Source organism: Pararge aegeria, chromosome 4 (assembly GCF_905163445.1).
Source record: "Pararge aegeria chromosome 4, ilParAegt1.1, whole genome shotgun sequence".
Classification (NCBI taxonomy): domain Eukaryota; kingdom Metazoa; phylum Arthropoda; class Insecta; order Lepidoptera; family Nymphalidae; genus Pararge; species Pararge aegeria.
Genome location: NC_053183.1, coordinates 18,132,434 through 18,156,642, shown reverse-complemented (window position 1 = coordinate 18,156,642; position 24,209 = coordinate 18,132,434). Strand labels below are relative to the sequence as shown.

The following is a 24,209-nucleotide window of genomic DNA, read 5'->3' as shown; positions in this document are numbered from 1 at the left end:
AAATTAAGCCAAAGAATACAGATAAAGTCTGTGATTTCCCCACTAGGATTCCCTGTGTCATGGAATCTATCTATATCTATATAAACCCAAAATAATATATATATAACCTTTCTTGGTCCCACCCATGCATCGATCCCAACAACCCTATTCGGTTACTTTTCTTACAGTCGCCAGTCGGTTGTTCTCTGCCATTTAAATACAAAATTTGCGATCAATCGCTAAATAGGCCTTTGATAATGGCTCAGAATCACTCAACGGGCGATGGAGAGAGTTACTCTTGGGAGTCTCTTTTCCCGTTTTCCCTAATTCTCTACCATAAAGGGTTGTCTGGAGGAGATCGCTTAAAGCGATAAGACCGCCTTTGCGCATCTTATATATATATTTATATTGTTTTGTTATTTCTTGTTTTCGCTTTTAATTTGTGCAATAAAGATTTTATCTATCTATCTATCTTTACGTGATTAAATGAGAAATGAGATTCGCACAAAAACCATTTCAACATGAACGTGTCTAAAGTACTTGAACTAAAACTACGGCTATGTTTTATTGTTCAATAAATAGGTATACCTTTTGTCTGCAGCCGGTGGTCAAGGAAGGTTACCTGATGAAGCAGACGCGCAGCTTCCAGCGATGGCAGCGGCGGTACTTCAAGCTGCGCGGGCGCACGCTCTACTACGCAAAGGAGAAGGACGTGAGTACGATAACTCTTGATGTATCTTAACGTGATGATTATAACTCGATATGAATTGTGGCACCCCGTTTACAATCTGATTGCGGGGCGTATTAAATAATTTAAGTATTGATACAAAATATTGTTTGGCAATATTGACTGTAAATATTTTATTTGAGCATTTTTTAAGGCACTCTAAACTTTATTTAAATGAATTATAAGCTGTGTTACTTTTTGATAACTTAGTTTTATATTAGTGAAATGTTTAAAAACGGTACAAAGAAAGAAACAAAAAATAATATTACTTAGTATAGTTCTATATTCCTAGTTTTCGCTCTATATTCCTAGGGTCAGGATTCCAAAGATTTATCGTATTGAGTTTTTGCAATAAATATTTTATATTTCTATTTCTTTATATAAGACTGGTAAAAGTTTACGAAACGATTGTAGTTAGAGAGCCTCAACATAAGTTACAGAGCTTTTACATTTCCATAACGGACTTACATCTAAAGCGCATTCTCAACAAATGCCATTTATATAAGAGCGCAGCATCAATTTAGCATATCAAAGAATACAAAGAGCGAGATATTCCTCTCAGGTGTTCGAGTTAAAGATCTCTTAAGTGCTGCTCCAGGAAATCGAAAAGCACTTTATTGAATGCGAGTGACTTTCTTTACTTCTATTACCTTGGCGTCCTCCCTGGCATTGAGCGCGAGTAGATGAGTGAATAAAGAATTCAATTTTATTGAACATGACGTTAGACGCCCGATCGGCGCAGTGGGCAGCCTCCCTGCTATCTGAGTTCAAGGCCGTGGGTTCGATTCAGTGTCAGGGTGTTTATCTGTGTTTTATAAGTATTTAGATAGATAGATAAGGTCTTTATTGCACAAATTAAAAGCGAAAACAAGAAATAACAAAACAATAAAAACAACCCTTTATGGTGGAGAACTAGGTTAGGGAAAACGGGATAGTGCAAACACTGATACAATTAAGTTAAATATATATAGTATATTTATGTATATTATTCAAACTACAAACAAACTATTCATCAGTCATCTAAGTACCCATAACACAACCTACGCTTACTTCGACTGTAAAAATTTTATTCATTTCCTATAGACTATTTTTAAAGTAACAATTTTCTTATGACTATTCAGGAACAACTTTCAGGAACTCAACTTTTAAGGAAAATGGCGCATTTAGAATTTATATGTATTTCTTTTTAATAATAACAATAAAAATCGGCTGAGTTTTCACATAGATCTGATATCATCACCTTCTGGTTGTCGCAAATCCTTCCTTATATTCGAAGGAACCATTCCTTCACAAAATTGAACATATTCGGTAGCCAAAATAAAAATCGTTGTGTTTCGAATTTAAATTCGCAACGGACATGGAAAGAGTCCGAAGGTAAGGACTTCGCGCCGTTTGTTATGGCGGCCATATTGGCTTGCCAATACATAGCCTTTATTAATAATTTAATAATAAAGCCTTTATTAACAATCTTATAAATTACATTTCATCTCATTCTACTTAGTACTACCACTAAATACGTTGGACTAGATGGTGATGTGTGTATTGTCATAGTATATTTATTAGTATGTAAAGAAATTTGTTCTTTACACAAGTAAAATACTCTAGTCAGTAACTCGTGCAAATAGTACAATAGTAAGTAACTCGTGCAAGTAGTTTGCAGCAGTAACATTTGCAATATATTAACGGACGAAGTATTATATCCCAACTTTTGACTTGTTGACTTTTCAAAAATATATTCTTGAATCGAGAATATTATTATGTTCAATGCATCCACAATTTCATGATCTTAATATAAGTCAAATGAGCCATTGCAAATTCATTGGGAAATTCCTAGCAGACGACTGCCCACACAAATCTATTCTAGATTCTATTAGTATCTAAATTTATTTTAGATTATATTTAGATTCTATTAGAATCCAAATATATTCTAGGTTATATTAGAATTTTAATCTATTTTAACTGAAAGAGTTAATTCAGCGACTCTGAAATTAGTTTTTACTGCGAATTGCAATTGCGCTTCCCTCAAGTATTCTATTGTTCTTTGAGTGGTCGATCAATGACCAAAGTACTAATTTTATTTATTTATTTCATTACATATTGTACATACACATAGCAACTACAAAATACAAAATTGTAAAAACTTCACAAACAAATTAGATGTATAATATATATAGGTTATGGTTATTAGGTAGGTACATTTACAGCGCAAAATACCTATGTGCAATTGTAAAAACAATCCAATTGTTCATTGACTACTGAACTAGTATAAACTGTGTTTCAGTAGTCAGCCTTCCTCAATTATACAGGAAAAATTACACAAAGAGCAAATAGTGAGAAATTTTAACAAAGGACATTTAAAATAAAATTTATAATTATGGCATGCAGGTATGTTCATAGTGGTGCTGTGTATATGTAGATATGTGTAGTGAAAGTATGCAAAGTAATGTGTGTAGTATGGTAGGTTTGCATGTTTGACATTACAAGTAAAACTTATAATTATAACATGCAAGTATGTGTATAGTGGTGTTATGTATATGTATGTATGAAGGTTGTGTAGTAAAAGTATGCAAAAAAGTGAGTGATTATGTGCGAAAACTTATAGATAAATTAATGAAATGTAAATAAAATTAAATAAATAAATATACTACGATAATACACACATTGCCATCTAGCCCTAAAGTAAGCGTAGATTGTGTTATGGGTACGTTGATAGCTGATGAATATATTTATGAAAATAATACAAATAAATACTTATTCGGTCGGTCGGTTTTAAAACTTTTTTGGGGAATTCTCCAAAGCAACGTGTGTCATGAACTCAATACAGGATGACCTGGATGTGCTTTTAAATGATGCTCAATATTTCTTTTGAAACACCAAAAATAACCATGATATTTATAATCAAATGTGATACCGAGAATTCTTTTCTTTTTATCCCACTACAAGTTAGCCCTTGACTGCAATCTCGGCTTTTAAGTGATGATGCAGATTAAGCTGGTAACGGGCTAACCTGTTGGGTGTATAGCAGTTAGTTTACCTCGGAATACTCGGAATACCGTAACGCTACGTCGCTTAGCGGCACGTCTTTGTCGGAAGGGTGGTAACTAGCCACGGCCGAAGCCTTCCGCAAGACCAGGTCACAGAATCTTCAGAAATAATAAATTTCCAAATTGCGAATCCTGACACGGGGCTCACCGCTGCTTCAGGGAAGTTGTGAAAAAATTTAAAAATATGGTAAAAAACTGCTTGAAACCATTATCAAAAGTTAACGCGGCGTTTCTAAACCAGCTTATCCGCCATCCCCAGATTATTAACGTCCCAATGTTGGGCACAGGCCTGCTCTTACATAGGGGAAACGGTTTTAGAGCATCGAACCATCACGCTGCTCCAATGCGGGTTGGTGGGCTTAAGCGACTATTTTTAAAAGTTAGCAATAATAGCCGATCCGGACGGAATTGTGTTGGTCTCCGGGCTCGGGGATTAACATCGCCAATTTCCTAACTCCGGACTGGTTTTGAGATACACAACAATTGTTGGTCCGATTCGGGATTCGAACCCAAAACTCCCTGACTCTCATCAACTCATTACCGGCCCACTACACGGCACGAGTCGCTCCCCTCAATAAGAAGGTAAGCCCCTTCTTCAGGCCGTAGGCCGTAGTCCACCACGCTGGCCCAGTGCGGAGTGGTGTACTCCACACGCCGTTGAGAACATTACGGAGAACTCTCTGGCATGCAGGTTTCCTCACGATATTTTCCTTCACCGTTGAAGCAAGTGATATTTAATTGGTTAAAACGCACATAATTTATAAAAGTCAGAGGTGCGTGCGTAAAGTGAAGTCGAAGTTATAACCACTGGGCTATCACCGCTTAGTTAAATTGAGCACGCTTACCATCAATCCAACCATACAAATGATTTACACTGCATAAATGTTTTTCTTTATAAAGTTCTATCTATACAGACCGTCAGATTATGTATTTATTTTAATACATATGCTACGCCCAAAAAGTAATGTTACTGTAATGAATTGACATTACATAATTTACACGTAAGTGAATTTAAAAGAGAAAAATATATTGCCATATTGCCTCAATAAGCGGGCGAGGACAAACATTTTTCATTTTAATCAGACTCCTTTTACTGCATTCGATATACAAACTGTTCAGCATGATTAAATAAACATGCGTGCCAGCTTTTATCAATAAACTTTTCTAATGAAAATCAAATATCGTTCGTTAGTATCTCGTTAAATAAATAAATAAATAAATATACTACGACAATACACACATTGCCATCTAGCCCCAAAGTAAGCGTAGCTTGTGTTATGGGTACTAGGATAACTGATGAATATTTTTTATTAATAATTAATAAAAGACACTAAAAAACATTCATGTTCATCACACAAATATTTTCCAGTTGTGGGAATCGAACCCACGGCCTTGGTGGACTCAGAAAGCAGGGTCGCTGCCCACTGCGCCAATCGGCTGTCTATGTCGGTTATCAATACAACGTGTAAATGAAAACCTAAATAATACTTCAGAGGCTTTAGATGTATATTATTTACTGTCTCTGTGACTTATCTGTAAAATCGAAACTTACAATGTTTTGATTTAGTTTGTAAGGAAAAATAAATATGCTTCTTTTTATTTAATATTTCTACAGGGTATTTCGTAATTCCGTTACACGTTGTATATCTATATATTAATACGTAAAGTTAAAACTTTGGAGATACCCTTTTTTATGAAAATTGCGCGGACGGAGGGGTATGAAATTTTCCACACTTATATTTTATATAGAAAAGAAGTACAGAGGGCTTTTTTTTAATATGCTTAAAAATCCATTACATCACTTAAACAACCATAACGTACATTACCATGTTTTTGACTAACACGCATATATACTCTGTCTCAATAGTGACATAAAGACAAATGAACAATGTAGTCTTTGTGTAATCTGTGACAACCAAACCTCAATAATGTTCAAACTTATATTTTAAACTAGCCGAACAGGCAGAAGTCGTCTTGCCCAGTAAAGCGCGTATTGAAATACACATACAAAATTTCATCAAATCGGTCCAGCTGCGTAAGAGGAATTGGGTGACAAACATACAGAATATTGCTATCATTTTGAATATTTTTCTTACCGTTTAAACCTTACCTGGACTTCCACGAATATGTCAAGACGTAAATTGGCCAAATCGTTTCAGCCTTTCTCGAGTTTTAGTGAGACTAACGAACAGCATTTAATTTTTATAAATATAGATTAATTATAGTTGAATGTTGACCAGTAGGCGACCTCTAGTTATAGAAACTACACAAGTTTAAGTTTAACAATTAAAAGAACAGCTAATAAATGAATTAAGCTATAATAAAATAGGAGAAGACTTAACCCTTCAATAGGTGAACGACCTGTCATTTGTTCGTTTACATTTGGTCCGAGGTTAAATTGGCCATACTATAGTTGTTTAAGCTCACCAACCCGTATTGGGGCAGCTTGAAGGGTCTATACTCTAAACCGTATCTCGTAACCGTATATGGGTTACAGATAATAAAAGCTTATACGCGTTTGAAGACACGGTCATTCACTGGTAATATTAAAACGAACCACTCACATACTAAAAGTGCGTATACCAGAAATTTATAAACGGCGTAATAAAAGGGCAATTATCTCCCTTGAGAAGAGGGTTCTCACCTACTACAGATTGGATAATAGGTCTACCGAGATAGAAATGTTATAAAAAAAAAAACGGACTTCTGAAATACTAAGCTAAAAATCTTTCTTATTTCGTATAATGTTTAATTCTATTTTCCAAAATAGAAATTTGAAATTTTTTGACGTTTACAATTTTTTTGTTTTACTTTTTTAAGCTTGTGTTAAATATTGCGAGCCTCAATAGCCGACTGTATGAACCATTGTATCTGTTATGACCTTTTTTGTAAACAGTTAACGCAAAAAAGTATGTAGATTGTGATTATGATTATTTGGATTTGGAACATTCTCGTCTCACGCCAATCATGGAAGCTAGAAGAGTCTCTTGCTATATTTCTAGCTTTTAATAAAGCACCCTCACAAAATTTGCCACAACCGCTCGGACTAGCGAAATATTTATTTCATTAACACACGAATGTTTATCGTTCACTTTGTAGTTGTATTAACTTTGAAAAGTGAGCGCAACAGTTATTCAAACAGAAATGAATTATAAATAAAGATTCTTCGACATATCTCTGACTATATTAGTTGAAGCGCACACAAGCGACTTTTTGTCTTACCAAAACCGCTGTCTAATATGAAAGCGCTCAGCCTGATTGTATTCACTCCTCCAACCAGGCTGAGCTGATTACCGGGTTTGTAGCATCATCACAAGGGTGCCTTCTTATCGGTATTCAGCAAAATATATTTTGGAGAGTGGCCTCAAGAATTAATTGATGTAATGGCCATTACGCCTTTACGGAACTGCATTGTAGAATCTGCCGTTTCTAATACACACTACAGATATCATAAATTTCCTTCCTTCCAAGCTCTAGTTTATAAATCTATCTATAAAAAGAGGGTACGAAAAGTGGGGTTTACAGAGGAAACAAGCAGTTGCTTTTCTAGAAAATCAACGTTTATTCAAAATATTTTCAAAGAATTAGCTGGCCCTTATGACGTCCTACCCCAAAAACTTGAAGTCTGATAACAGCGCCAAAATTAACCCACTAAAACGTACAAAAAAATCGTCAAAACCAGAAGAGCTGTTAAGTAGGAATCGTTAATATATATAAGTTTTTCTAAAACTTTAAAAGAAATAAGTATGTTAACAAAACGATAAATAATCGGGGACACAGAGGAGAGCATGATGGTATAAAAGTACGTTACGCTGTTTGCCGTGACGGCACACGATTTAGTTTTTTTTCACGTAAAGAGACATGCAGCTTTTTGTCGCACGACTGTTCCGAATCGTGTTCTAACGCTACCTCTACGCGGGGCGGTTACACCTGGGCGGGCCGAGACGGCTGGGCGCCGACGCTCGCCGTAAAGCCGATCCGCACTTTAGTCGCGCTACAGGCGCGGAACGAGACGGTATTTTCGCGCCGCTCTGAAAAACACTCCGCGCGAGCACTCAACAACAAAATCATTAATGAAAACCTTCCCCCATCAACTCTATTGTCACTAATTCATACCCTATACACTCTGTATTATTGTATTCTTCATCAGTGCACTCAAAATGATTCATTCTATGTGATTATTGTGAAAGTACGGTTGTTTGACCTGGTTTTAATTTTGACTCTTGCATCCGTGCCCGATGGCTACGTAATTTTGATATTGTAAGTATTATTTATATATTGCATTTATAAATTAAACTTTGTTATTTACAAACGGTTGAGTTTGTTTACGTTTTTAGTTTATAATTTTGAGGAATACCGGCGAATTGCGGTTTTCAGGTCGACGTATTTATGAAGTGCTGCCCTGTATTTTATTTCCCTGTATTTATTTTCGATTAATATTACGAAAGGATCCACTGGTGAGAGTTTGAAATGTAAGGTACGCCCGTTATAAAATACCTAGTTATTACACAATTCTAAACGTATTAAGTAAAATTTCAATTTCAATTTACTGTTTTCATATTAATGGTAGAAAATTATACTACAAGTTATTTCCAAATTCCTGTTCGTGAGTAATTAAAAATAAGTTAAAAATCATTCTTTATAGACTATAGAAACTCGAAAAAAAACTTAAAAAACTTAAGTTACTTAAATAGACTATAGAAAGTTCTTTGGCTTACTAAATTATCATTTTACCTACTTCGGACTATTTTTATGTCACTGAGCTCTTAAAAGATCTACAGAAGAATGGTACACATTACACTCCGTTTGTGCCAACCGGTCGTTTAATGTAAACACGTCTAGAACAGTTATTCAGAACTTCAAAACAAGGTTAGTAGACTGAGTGGGAAATAGATATCATCATTTCAGGATACTGTGTGCTAAGTTACGTGTATATATGGGGCATTTATTACTTCAATGCGAAAGATTAGCTAAAAAGGAAATCGATAAGAATCGCAGAAATCTCGTGATTCTTTAACCGACGAGAATTCTCTTCATATCTCTGACTGTCCAAAAAATAACAGCTAATATTATGAATGTGAATATGAGTTAATTTGTCTGTTTATTTGTCACGCTTTCAGGCCTACTCAATTCAATAATCATGAAATATTGCAAACATCTTATTCGAAGAACAGAAAAGAAGTGAGAACAACAACTAAAGTACTATTCTAACTAGATGGGATAAACTTTTAGAAAACGAAAGCCCGAATTGATTGGCAAAATCTACAGAAACGCGAGCCAAGCCGTGGGTAAAAGCTAGTCTCATTAAACATTTAAGAATTAATCACGCCAACACTCTCGTTATCTTGTTTATCTTGCCAAACTAGTTAAAGGTTTTGAATATTATTACGACACGTAAGAGTTATTAGAGATGCCTACAATGTTTCGTGCCAATACAATTATGAATGAATGAATAAATACATAATATAGGTTAAACGACTTCCGAATTGGATTTACAAACCGGTTTTTTAGTATTTATTAGTACTAGTAGTGCTTTTTGTGGCAGAGCTCGACAAGGGAAGTACTACTGCCGCTTATTTCTGCTGCTAAACAGCATTGTTGCTATACTGTGTTCCGGTCCGAAGGGCGTGGTTGCCGATGTTATTTCGGGCACAATTATGCTTAACACATACTCCTCAGGTTGAGACAAGGCGGTAGGTTGCAGGATCATCACGAATAACAAAATAAATTGGAATTTCTATTAAGCTTCTAATAAGCTTCCATTTTCCTCAGTACCAACAATATGAGTACCTTTGAAAAGAGTTAATAGGCATCTTCTAGGCAAACGCGCTACACCTTAGGCTGCATCATCACTTACCATCAGGTGTGATTGCAGTCAAGCGCTCGTTTATATTCATGAAAAAAAGTAACTACGCCTTCCGTGGGAAGAGGAGGGGTGGTTAAAACGGTATTCTGATCTGCCGCAAAATATTTAAGCCACAAAGATGAATAGTACAAATGTAGAAAAGTGGAGAAAGTCCGGTAGAAAACACCACTTTGCCCACCATCCGCTATATTTGGTGGTCCTATGGCAAAAACGACCTTCATAACTGCGGATGATGACTAACGTTACAACAGCGTTGGTATTCTCTCAGGATCTTATCAAGGGAAGTCCTGTCGTTTATATCTTCATAATAATGTTAATAAAAAACAAATTAAAGCGGCAAAATTTATGTACGGCACTTATTAATGTAAATGAGATTAGTGAGATACTTAAATCATAATTTATTCTTTTAATATCGCCAGAAGATATTATCTTGTTGCGACGTTTATTACACACTACACTAGAGGTCCCCGCAATTTCGTACACGTACAACTTCTGATATATGAATTTGTCTGATACAAATTTGTTTCGAATTCTGTGTTTAAGGGTATATGTTCTCAAGAATGTAGCTTCAATACAAGCTATTTGGACCATTACATATTTTGGACCATAAGGGGATAATGTATAATTAAACAATACGTTGCGGGAGGGGAGTTCATGTCTATGAGTTAGGTACAACAAACACAACAATACAATAGTTAATGTGTGAGTGTCAGTGAAACCGCGTGGAACAAACAACTAGTTAAGAATAAAGGTTTTAGTTTCAAAATAACTTATTTCGAGAACAAAAGTCATCTATATATAATATCCATCATATATTTTCCGGGAAATCTGTCGTTGCCAAAACAATGGACGCTAATGGAAAAGACTACCAAAAACATAGTAATTGTATCTTCTATGTAATAATCGTTAATCTTTACGTAATAATACGTATAAGGTTGATCCTTCAAGAATGTTCCTAGAACTAGTGATTGAGGAATGATTATTTTTTTATTCGATAACTGATAGAAAATGTATCGTGTAGTGGCAGCAGATCAGATTACAGTTGTTACCACCACTCCCCTTCCCGCGGGTATCGTGCGAGGTGACCATCTACTGCAGTCACAAATCCAAGATATTATCCAATGGTCTAACGCCCGAAACTAATAAAATCTTTTTTGTATTTGGGTTTTCTACTCTGTACTATTCTGTACTTTTAACCCCCTGATCCGACCAGTCAAAACGACTGGGTGTTATAAGTTTAACGTGTTTATTTGTTTGTTTGTGTGAATGTCTGTGGCATTGTATTTCCCGAACGGATGCCCCTAATTTTTGTTTGGAAAGTTAATTAGTGAGAGCGGTCGAAAATGGCCGACGGCACGAAAGGGCGAATTATATTTTTTTCTCACTAGGTATCAAATGAAATGCATTGACTAGTAAAATGATGTACTGTATATTAAGTCAAGGGTTTGGAAAATAAATAATTTAATGTTTGGGTTGCAATAAAAGGGTATATAATTTTCTACTAACTTAAATCTGTTGTCTGAAGATTTTAGATTGAATCATTTTATTATCTTCGGGCGTAGGCACGTGCCACGACGTACGAAGGTCTGGTGGAGGTATGTGATTATTTTCTTGGTCAAATTTTTAACATAAAGACTGGGGCATTCTTACCTGAGAGTAAGAGATAATGCCGCCTAAGATATTGTGCTTGCTTAGAAGTTTGTTCAGTACTCTTGATCAGTACTGCTAGCACAAGCGGATAAAAGGTAATCCCTCGATTATATACTATGACAAGGGATACCATTTATGTGTCCACCTACTTTTGCACGAAAACAGGGAATAGGAGAAGTTATTAAGTGTTATTTAAAAATGACTTTTTAGTGAAAGAAGTTCCTTAGCTCTGCATTTTAGGTATTCAAAGGGCCGTTTATAAACATGGCAACAATGAAAGATTTTAAAAATCCACTTTTAAATGCAGGAGGTTCTCATTTTAGCTTTTTATGTATGTTCGGGCCTAGCTCGGATTAGGAAGAATTTGAAATATTCTTTTCTGGCTCGAAAGAGGTTTATTCCAAAACGGTGCCATTGAAATTTAACAACGATCTGATTAAGGGAGGAAGACAAAGGAACTCTTCAAAACATGACAAGAATTCAACCGCTATCGTTTAAACATGCACTGTTTACGCAATCACACAACACAACAATATCACGCCTGCAACACTCGAAAAGGTTATGCAAATGTATTCAGAATATCGGGGTAGGTACAACAACATTTTCTATCAAAGTTGTTTGCTGTATTTGCATATTTTTTCGCGAATGGAAGCTAGTACTTTGTAGCACATGTTATTCAAGCTTAAATGAAACAAAAATTTGTTATTATAAGTATTTATGTATTTATTGTGTATAATAAGCGGTGATAGCCCAGTGGGTAGGAGCTCGACCTTTCTTTCAGGTGGCCGAGTTTGATTCCCAGAACGCGACTCTAACTTTTCTATGTTATGTGCATTTTAAGTAATAGAATATCACTTGCTTCAACGGTGAAGGAGAACATCGTGAGGAAACCTGCTTGTCTAAGAGTTCTACATAATGTTCTCAAAGGTATGTGGAGTCCGGTAGACTACGGGCTTAACCCCTTCTCATAGCGGTAGGAAACCCGTGCCCTGTCGTTGGCCGGTATTAGGTTGATATGATGATGACTATTATTCATTAAAATATTCATCAGTCATCTTAGTACACATAATACAAGCTAAGCTTACTTTGGGGCTAGATGGCGATGTGTATATTCTCGTAGTATATATTTTTTATTTATTTCATTTTGTTTTTTTTTTGTTAAAAGAATTCTATCAAAATATTTTAACAGAACAAGATATAAGAACATTAATTTTTCTGTTAAACGTATCATATATTTTATTTCAATTTTTTTCTCTAGAACGAACATATTATCAAGATTCTTAAAAAAATAAAAAAAATATTATGATTAAAAAAATAAGACACTTGACCTCCGACAGGATATTGAATGTCGGCTCTGAATGCCTGATCGGACGACGTGGAAGCGGTCTAAAGCCAAACGGAAAACAAACAAAACTGGGAACGGATTTGAGAGCACCCATCCGTTACACTGTTGTCTTGTAACTTAGATACAGCTGCTACATCTTGTTTGGCTGCTGACAAATTGTTTTGACTCAGTTTTGGTACCTTTATAGTCTATTTTTGTAGTATTAAATTACGTACTATGCCAAATAAGTAATCTTTTTAACTGACTGAAAAGAAGGAAGTTCTCAAATCATTAGTAGTTTTTTCTTTTTATGTTTGTACTAGTAACATATACAACTCGCTCTTTATATGATAGTACGGAAGGTACCTAGTATTTTAAAGTTTACTTGGCCAATGTTTTAGAAAATATTTATTTTCTGCTCTCATTACTAAAGTATTTTTTTTTATTGCTACATTATTTTTAATTTATTTATTTTACTCTTAATTTCTTTTCTATTTTTAGACATTAATGGTTTAAGAGGCTAGTTAAACTGATTAGAAACAAAATACAATTACCTATTTCTTAAAATGTATTGTGAACCAGGAGGACTAGTTTGTTAGTCCTACTTCCTACTAATAATATAAATGCGAGAGTTTGTTAGAACGGATGGATGGATGGATGTTTGTTACTCTTTCATTCACAGAACCAATTTAACTGAAATTAAGATTATTCCCGTTGTGACTACGATTCATGAAACTGGGACGAAATATCGACAAATCCAAAATATTATCGTGGTATGTTGAACTATAATTTTAAGAAATGATGATTAATTGATAAAATTTTAGGGTTCCCAATGAAAGCGGATTCTCAGGAATACAGACTGTCTTGCGATTCACGGGGGAGGGGAATTAGAACTGAAAGGTAGTGCTTATTCCACCAACAATACACTCCCAGGTAGAAAGTAAGAACAGTTGTAAAAATATACCTAAACCAAAACAACAATTTAGACTTCAAATTTGAATTACGAATAGTTAAACATACTATATGAAATTTATTTATTAATTTGTCTTTATGCAAAAAATGCAGGATCTCGACAAACAGATAATCCTGAAAAGGGAGATCGTCAAACCAGCATTTTTTCGTTTCTTATCCATCTTTCAAACTAATTTCAAATAAAATGACTCGTGAATTCACGATTAATGAATCGCTTCGAGCCTTTTTCGCTATAGAATTGATCTCATTAAAGTGGGCCCGAAAAAAGGCCGTCTCAAACGAAATATAACGGTCCCAACCCACGCCAATTTCTTCTTTCCCATTTCCCTCTATAACACTGATACACTTCTGTAAAAGGCTATTTACTCTCGTCAGTCCGTTATTTAATAAAACGTACTCAGGGTTTTTATTTGAATTTATTAATCAAGTAGACTGTATCATTCCACTGTTCATTAAATTAAACTTTTCTTGTGAGACGACTCTCTTTTATTGAATCCAATATCGAATATCCAATATTGAATACTATTACAAAATAAAATAAACTATTGCATCCATTATGTGTTTACATTAAATGTCGAGCCGGTCAACATTGGTATAATAAATGAAAAATAATGACGTGTTTTCAGGATTAAATATTAACTATCGAAAAATACAGGCTGTAATCCGCAATAATTTGCTATAATCGTCATGAGAATATCGTTATAATGCAACAATGCAAAATGCGGCTTTCATGCAAATAACTACGAGATTAGTAGAGAATTTATGTATCTACTTGAGTTTAGAAAGTAAAACCATCTATTCGAGCCGGTTGTTATCTGTTTTAATAGAAAGAGTTGTTCTTACGGGCTTATATATCAACGCTAAAGGCTAAAGTGCTCGGGTTAGAAACATTAAATTTTCACAGTAAGTTTCTTGTATGACGTCCACTAAAATGCTTTTATGAAAGTCCCAACAGATTTATACGGCTGGGTTTTGCAATATTTAATAAATTGTGATGTTTTCTCACCGTCAATACTCCAATGCCTCAAAAGTAAGGCTTCCCATCCTCTGAAACAACGCTGACGCTTACAAACGGATCGGACGAATAGAGAGTTATTTTAGAAGAATACAAAATGAAATGAAGATATCCGCATAGATAGAGTCACTGACATAGTCCAAAATATAAGCAAGTTGAAAGGCAATGTGTAGGCCATGCTTGGGGTAGGTGCGAAGGCCGTTTCACCAGGAAATAGTAAGAGTGAAGACCGCGAATAAGCTAGCATATTGTTGGACGCCCTCAGGCATGAGTTATCGACGATATAAAGAGAGAGGGGAATGGGTAAATGAAGAAGGCTTAAGATCAGCAGGGTAAATGTGCATCTAGCAACAGGTTTGCAACATGCGTAAATTTAAATGTAATTGTTTCCTGTTAGAACTTATAACCACAGAGTTGTATAGGAACAAAACTTTTCAAAACGACGTTGTTATTGATAAAACCTTTGCTTTGGAGCCAGGGCGATTACGCCTAAGGAGGATTTGGATCCCATCAGCCATTTTACAGCTACACAACTAAGTTTATCCTTAACAGTTTTCCTTAGATCCTTAGCCTGATATAGCATAGATTGTCAATTTAGCGTTAAATAACTAATATTTCACACAATAAGACTAGGTATATAGTTGAAATTAACGAAATCAAATCGATAACAGCAAAGTAGCAACCAGTGATCAAAGACTAAGACTACAGTTACACAGACGAAAATATTGGATTGGATGAGGGTTCAAATCCACTGTGTACTGTGCCCCCACTAAGCCGTTGCCGTCCAATAGTTGATTCTAATAGTTAAATGACACTGTTTTACAGTAGCTAATTCTGTACCGATTGTTATTTTTATTTAACAAACGTTCCAGCCAAAACACTTGTACAGCTTTAAAACAATTTAAAGTACGTTTCATGAATTTGCCGTTTTACTCTGGTTTTGATTTCACAAGCGTTCTAACAAAAACACTAGCTCTAAAATTGTTGACAAATTCGAGCTTCAAAAACATTCCTGTTAGTTTACACTGGCGTACGAAGCGTCCATTGTATAAATAACCTACAGAGTCCAAATTCAGCCATTATTGTATGCAGTATATTATTGTGTCCTCGGCATATTTTGTTTTTTTTTTTGGTTTTTTATAGCTCGGAGAGCCGATGGACGTTGGGGTTCCAAGGTGTTGGAATGGCAACCCCGCACCGATAAACGCAGCGTTGGTCGACCCCGGACCAAGTGGACAGACGACATCAAACGAGTCGCGAGAAGCCGCTGGATACAGGCGGCTCAGAATCGTAGAGATTGGAACGCCGTGCAAAAGACCTATGTCCAGCAGTGGACGTCAATCGGTGTCGGTCTAAAAACAGTGAAATCGCCCCGCCCACGTCTCACTTTACACCCACGGAATGTTGCTAGCTCACAAACTTTTTCCCATATTCCCATTTTATTGTGAACGATTAGAATATTAGAGGTAAAATAATTACTGTCGACTGCTAAATGGTATGAAGTGACTAAACGTTAGTTCGAGAAACCATTCGACAGTGGGTACGGTGGTAAAGGTGGTAGTTTTTGATGCTTCAATATAAGACGTACACGTCTTCTGTTATATCGTTACTCCACACCAAACAGATCTTCGGCAACGCACGTTTCGCTCCGAAAACGGAGCATCCTCAGGAGATGTTGACTTATTATTATTATTATTATTAAACTCTTTATTTGTATACCACAACATTAACATATTTAAAATATAACAAAAACAGAAACATATCGAAAGAAGTAGGCCTTACCAAAAGGCGGCCTTATAGCTTAATAGATCTCTGCCAGGCAACCTTAGAATTAGAAAAAAAAGAAGAGGAGAATAGACTGCTGGTGGTACAAATATTAAAACTTAATGAATAATTGTTAAGTTCTTAACAATATAACATTGTAAAGTCAACATTTCCACATGTAAAGAAATTGGTACATGCGTAGTACATTGCCGAAGATCTGTTCGGTGTGGAGTATAACGATTGAAGAAATTATAAATAATACCATACAGATCCTTATGTTTTTCGCAGAGAATAGCAAATTAAGCTTAATATTCATAATATATCGGTGGAAAGGCTAAGGACAACTTAGGTAACTGAAATTATAATATTAGTATGTACAGAATAACGTTCCTGAGTACAATATGATTAATAAATTACCTCTGCGTTGAGAAAATTGCGAAGTGGTGTTTATGAAGCGTGAGTTTTATGGATTAAATATTAAAGTATCTTGGCTGGGGAAATAAGGAAGGTAATCTCATTCGTCATAACACGTTATCTTAACTTCGCGTACGCTACAGCATTTATGATTAAGCTCTTAAATTTTTCCTTGGAATGTAGGGCATCTGATGCTTATGATATCTTCTATTCTATCGCTTCATAGCGAATGACCAAAATGGCTGAAAATAGCAAGTTCTAAGAAATATTAATTGAGCACTCTAGACAATATAGTAAGATATTTAATCAATTAATCTAGAGGTTTTCTAATAAGGAGTTTTTTTTATTCTACGTCGTAAGGAGGAGAAAGTTTGCATGAAAGTCTATCTTTTTTGCATCACACATGTGTGTGTGTGTGTTTCTTACACATGTGAAATATGCGTATAAAAGTCATTCAGTTTACAAGATATTTTTCATGTTATATCCACGACATTTTGATATTCTGACTGCTAATTTAAAACTATATAAGAAAGTTTTTAACAGCTTTAAGAGTTACACAACCGAAGTGATAAATACGGGATAAAATTTTGAAGAAAAGTATTTCACATTGCAAGTTATATGCATAAAATATGTTATTTTGACAATGATTTCGCTTTTAGCTATGCTTTTAATGCTATTTGTCAATCTAACGGAATGTTAGAAATTCCAGGCAGACAAATTTCAAAGCACTCCACAAGCAAAGTCCATACGCGATGTCAACAAAAATATTTAACCATCTGCCAGATTTTATTCATCATCTTCATCATCTTAACCCATTACCGGCCCACTGCACGGGTCTCCTCCCACAATGAGAAGGGGTTAAGGCTGTAGTCCACATCGCCCAGGACTGATTGGTGGACTCCACACGCCTTTGAGACACCTTCACGGTTGAAGCAAGTGATATATTAATAACTTAAAACACACATAACTTAGGAATAACTTAACTTAGAAGTTAAAGTCGAGCTCCGACCCACTGGGCTATCAACGCTTTAGGTCCCTCAGCTCGAGGAAAGCCAGTGGCTTAGGTCCAAACTGGTCAAATTTGACGGCCTCAACCAGATGAGACTCGCAAGAGTTTACTCGCTAGAAGCTTAGTCCACAAGCACTGACGCGTCAGATTTTATTAGGAACTATGAAAATGAAAATGAATTGGAGTGAAGGGTTAATGCGTAAAAAGTTTTTCACCTCGTCACGCGCTGCGTTAAGCCACGCCACGTATATTGGTTAATCAACGCAAAACATCACATTAGATGACACATATGGGTCGCGCCCACGCAAACTTTTTCGTTCACAACAAAAATAGCATTTACCGAAAAATGAACCCTAATCTACGAGATTTAAAAGTGGGAGTTAGAATCCTTGGTAGCAAAAACGTCTTGGTAGATAAGACTCGCGTTTATACAGTTGCGCAGTTGCAAATTGAGTCGTTAGTTGTTGGAATAAGGTTGTTAGTTGCGGGAATAGGCCTGTTAGTTTTCGCAAATGGGTTTGTTGTGACATGTGTTATTCGCGTGGGTTGGGATTTTGCGTGGATTAGGGTTGCTGTCCATTTTTCAATGCTGCCAGAAATTGCCCTATTTGAATTTCACAATAATCTGCTTTGCTTCTAGTTTTAAGGTACTGGCACTAAATAACAGTACTTATTTGTAGGGGCAAGTTTTTTTTTTGGAATATATAGCCACAACGCTTGGTAACCATGCTATGGTAATAAAATTTAAAAAGCCAAAAACATCTTTATTCAAGTAGGCCCATAGGTGGCACTTTTACACGTACATTACATGAGAATTACACGGTAGTGAGATGATGGCGATAACCATATTAAATCTTAAAACAAATGCTACTAGGGTTCCAAAAATAAGCCCACAACAAACTTAGCCGGGTGTTTTGTTTGTTATCACCATCTCACATTGTCATTTAAAATTATTAGAAGAGCAACCTGGTTAGAGCAATCATTCACAGCCAAGCTTTTTTATCGATTACGTAGTCCTTTATACTATAATAGGATAATTGTTATAGCAGGTGAAGCCTGCGATCCTAGTAGATATCTGTTCACTCTTGACTTGGAGACACTATCACTAAAAAATTCTAGCCCTGACTAATAAACTAGAGTTTTTTTTTATGTTTGGAGAGGTCTTTAGTTCAGCACGGCTAGCATGGGCAGGAGACAATTATCTCCCCGGGGAATGGATAAAAATTTAACTTCTCCAACAGCTTTATCAACTCTCAGATCAATAAAAACGGGGATAAATTTCTCCTATTCCATGTTCCCGTGCTTTAGCAGGTGGACACCTTAATTATATCCCCTATATCCCTATACCCTGTCAGGGGATATAATTTTTGTCTCCTGCCTGTGCTAGCCCTGCAGGGGACTTTTGTAAGCTATTGATGATGATTAAAGTTTCACTTTAAAAAAATTCTTTCAATTCCATTTTTAAAAATACAGCTAAAATATATATTACGTTATAGTGAAAAAAAAAACGTGTAATTGCTCCGTGCGTATTGAGTTTTATGAAAGCTTTGGTAGCAGGTGGCAGTGGCAAAAAATGTTTTAAACGAAAATTATAACAGAGCGACGAGAGCCGCTTTAATTAAGCGAATTTACCACAGGCCACGGTATATCGTAGTTGCGTGCTGCGTTTAGCAATCATACAGTTCTACTTTTACTAGGGTTGAAGTATAGCTGGGAACCGCGCCAGGAATGTTTATCCCATGTCCAATAATGATATCATCGCACTGCAAGACACCGGGCGGGTTTCATCCCTATGTCGTTTAACATCCCAAAAACTCGCACGAAGCCATTTGCATCTTCTTTTCTTACACGCATGGCTCCAGTGGCGTGCATAAACGATATGCACAGGGCATGCAGATGATTTCAAATTAAGAAAATCCCCTGTAGGAGTTAAAAATATTTAAGGGTAGGCTTTTTATAACTCTTACAATGCCTACCCTTAAGTTTTTTATAACTCGTATTGGAAATTTTCTTCATTTTATATCACCTGCATACCCTGTGCATAAAATTGTAATAATACATGGCTGCGGTTTGGAACGCCCTTCCGAGTTCTGTGTTTCCTAATTCTTACAACCTGGATATCTTTTAAACAAGAGTGAATAGGCATCCTTTATGCAAGCGCGTCCCATCTTAAGCCACATCCGCACTTTCATTGCGGTGAGATTGTGGTCAAACGCTAGTCGAATAAAGTTAAAAAAAAAAATTATATGTACCGAATCTAATACATTTTGACAAATTTACGTTACATTAAGATAATTGATTTGTGCTTGCTTTTTTCTAACTCTATGGCAATTTGTGTTTGAAAATCATGTCAGTACTATAGATTAGAAACTGTTTACTGATACTGAGGTCTGCTAAATGATTGACAATAATAGATATAGTGTTTTTAATTATTTAAATTATTAATAAATACTGATATTTGGTCTCAATGTAGATAAAAATATTATAAATGCATTTGTTTGTTTGTATTTTCTTCGCGCCCTAACTTAGCCTTTAAGAATTAGTTTTATGATTGTTGGCATGGAGTTTGTTAAAAGGACGAGAGTAACATAATCTCCAATTTTATCCCAGAAAAATAAACAGTTCCTACGTGATTTTTAAAAAACCATAATAAACGCGTCGAATACGATGGGCACCAGATGGAACTTATTAAAATGTTAAATTTAGTATTAACACGTAACAAGTAAATTGTTAAATACAAAAATTCTAATTCAAATATGTTTTATTCATTAAGATATTTCACTTATAAAGCGTTCATACATAAATGATAAGGAGAGCTGCTGCCCCTTATTAAAACTGGCTAGGGCTAGTTTTATTACAATTTATATTCTTAACTGTACGATAGCTTCACTTAGTGAAAACCAAGCAAATGGGTCACTTGCAGTCTCGGACGGGCGTTTAACGAGGGGGAAATTAATTAAGAGATTTTTAATTGCTCTCCAAGAGAAACTTGGGGTTACCTTAACCGCCCAGGTGTAAACTGATAAGGGGTTGAAGATTTTCCCGAAATAGATATAGGTATATACGTAAGTTTCAATCTGCACAAGTTAGTTGTTATAATATCTCAGTTATTATAGTAGTTAGTAATAGTTAATAATAGTACGTACGGAACTTGCGCTCCTTTGTTCGTTCATGAAGAAAATCGACGTGGAATATCCTTAAACATTGTGCGTGCAGGCTAATGATAGAGTATGTTTTTCTCTTGAAGATTGTACGTAGTTCCGACATACACACCACGAATACCATAGCAGTGTTATAACTGTTAATAATATCATCGTCTGCATTATTCTAAAAGTCAAGGTCAAAGACAAGTATTTCTTTATTCAAATAGCTACATAGATGGCACTTCTGATGCGTTCATTAGATACAAAATATGTACATAGTAGTGTTGATAACTACACTCGTAAACTGTAAACAAAAGTTACGAGGGTTCCAAACGCGACATGATCTAAATACTTATTAATACCTCTTGCTTTGCACAATATACGAGATAACGACTAAGACACCGTGAGGTATCTCTGCATTGTCCAGAGTTCATACAAGACTGAAGTATATCTTTTCTTTTTCGGATTGACACTTGCCGATAACCACCTGAGGGGTTTCTACGGCGTCACAGGAGGAGTGGGGCAAGCGCGAGAGCTCGCCATGAGAAGAGCCCAAGGCTCGACGACATCGGGGGGAAGGTGGTAGACGTACACCCGAGGGTTCCTTCTGCGAGGACTTGGAGCTCGGCTCGGTTCGAAGTTAATCTGACTGTTGGTGGACTTTTGGACTAATCATTATTAGCCACCGTAACCGTGGTAAGGGTCCACGTCCGGATGACGTCAGCCGGGGCCCTCGTCTTCGCCGGCGAAGACGCTGTGTTTGTTGCGTGTGTGTGTGTTGTTGGGAGACGTTGTCGGTAGTTGTTTTATCGTAAGAGTCGTCTAGGACATGCTTCGGACGTCGCCGCTTGAGCTCGGCGTCGGGGAAGGAGGTATAGGTGGACGCCTCGACCACTAGGGGGCTGGGGTGTAGGACCGTTTTCAAAGTAGGTCATTGATAATAATTTCATGTACTGGGCTATGGTGGGAAGATCGAGGTCTCGGTGTGAAATCTATCGAAAATGAACGCGTATATATATCGAAATACCCACCGGCGCCATGTCATAAACATTGGCTGTGAATCAAACACAATTTTGATTATTTCTTCAAAATTATTTTTAATGAAATAAGTTTTAACAGCATAATTGTTAAAATGCAAATCAATTTAATAAAATATCTGCCATAAATCAAATTATAGTTATCTAAAGTTTAATTATTTACCCACTTCACACCCACCCACAAATTACTGTAACATACGTCTCTCGCAGGAGAACACATTAAAAAAATGTAAACATGAGTACCGACTTGGTAGTTACAAGTTGTAATCATAAACTTGCTATGTTGTCTACTGACTACTGGTAGGGTTGGAATTAAAACAAAAATTTAAAAAAAAATCTTTATTCCTGTCCCATAAGCCCTAGATGAGGTGAGTTACCTAGTTGTCGTGAAATTTTATAGTAATTTTATATATTTTTATACATTGTATTATTTTGGATAGTGATTTTTGTGACAGAGCTCATCCCGGAAAGTATGAATGAATACACTTTTATTGTACATCAAAGAAACAAGTAGGTACAAAGATATAAACATAGAGCAAGAGAGTACAATTTGATTTGATCGCTACACAGCGATTTCTTCCAGGCGTAAATGGAAAAAACATAGAAAAGAGGTAGGTGGTGCAAAAAACAAGATTTAAACATTACACAAATATATAACTTTTTACCGATGCACTATCTAGGTGTCTAAATGAAACACGTCGTAGCACTGGTATTGTTTATTGTGCGCACAAATACAAGTCTAAAAAAATGGCGTCGTAAAATTAGCGAAATTGAAAAGCACCGAAATTTGTTGCTTTTTTGTTGCTAATTAGTTGCTAAAAAAATAATTTTGTTGCTCTAACCGATCGCATAAAATCGGCAATAACGCTAACTTTACATTAAGATAGCGTGGGAATCACTGAATGTCGACTGATCAATCAAGCAAATAAGGGTCAATTTGTTGCTAATATGTTGCTGGAAGATGCTTAGAAAAAAAAATAGACTTAGACGTCACAAATACGATTGCTAATGGTGGCGAGAACGGGCGGACTGTGTGCAGTCGTGCAATCGTGCATTTTGTAGTAATCAGCAAAATGCACTGCACGCGCACATATGTGTCACTACAACTTTAACGAAATGTCTCTAATGATTTAAAAGTAATTTTTTTGAAATTGTATCGATATACTTTTTAAACTTTGTAATACGTCCCTTAACTGATGTTCGCTTTGTGAGTAAACTCTTTAAATCAAATTTGCATCGGTTTCGTTAGGCATTTAAAAAAAATATGTTTCAAATAATTTTAAAAAAAGAATATTAATTAGAAAAATGAAATGTTCTCACGCTTCTCGATTTGGTATCACCTGGTTTACCACAATGTAAGCAGTATGATCCCAGGTTGAAATAGTCAGCACACTGTGCTTAGTTATTTGTTATATTTCATATAAATTCCCCCCCACCCATGGTGCTTAAATGGCAGCCCCGAACTGGTAAGCACAGCGTTGGTCGACCCCCAACGAGGTGGACAGGACGACATTAAGCGCGTCGTAGGTAGCCACGCCAAAAAAAAAACCACTAAATACAGTGAAAGATTTGACGACATTATTTTAAGGTACAACAAGGGATTGTTTTTGATTGAAGTTTCTATTAGAAATTTAAAGCTTATTTTCCATTTGAGATTACAAGATACGCGCATTAACATATTTTTAGTAAGTTGGACCAATTCTTTCTTCAAATTCAAATTTAATTTCTTTTTTTCTTACTTTATATGTATTTTTTATTTATAATACACAGGTTTAAATTTTTTTATTTGTTTTAAGTAGGCTCCCTGTCTTTTCGGTTCCGACAACTTTTATATGCATTTTCAATTGATTTCATTTATATTTCCTTCAAGTGTAGGTAAAAAACACTATTAAAAATTGTGAAATTATATTAAAAAGCAATGTGTCAGCTCTTGTTTTCAATGTGTATCATTGTTATAAGGACATGAAAAGTAGATCGAAACTACAATGTTTTTCTACTATCGTCGCTATAAGACTGATATAAATGCATATACTAATTTCGGCATCGGCAGTAGGATAGCCGTAGCGCTGAGGCCGCCATTGCTAAAGAGTCACAGGTTCAAATTGTGTCGGTTTCGAAAATTATTATGTCCATTTTAAATTTATAACACTACTTATAAACTCATAATAAATAATGTATCTACTTATAAATATAAAATACATATCTAAAATATATGTTATAATAAACTTAGGTTAATATATAGATTACTTAATTATAAGATCCTAA

At 35.6% G+C, this 24,209-nt stretch overlaps 1 protein-coding gene across 1 annotated transcript in view; it reads left to right on the top strand.

Moving 5' to 3' along the window:
• Positions 1 to 589: 589 nt before the first annotated feature.
• LOC120637779 (diacylglycerol kinase eta) overlaps positions 590 to 24,209 on the top strand; it is a 168,298-nt gene continuing 144,678 nt past the window's right edge. The window contains 1 exon segment of the mRNA XM_039909792.1: positions 590 to 691. Coding sequence (XP_039765726.1) covers positions 605 to 691 — 87 coding nt within the window. The 5' untranslated portion in view covers positions 590 to 604.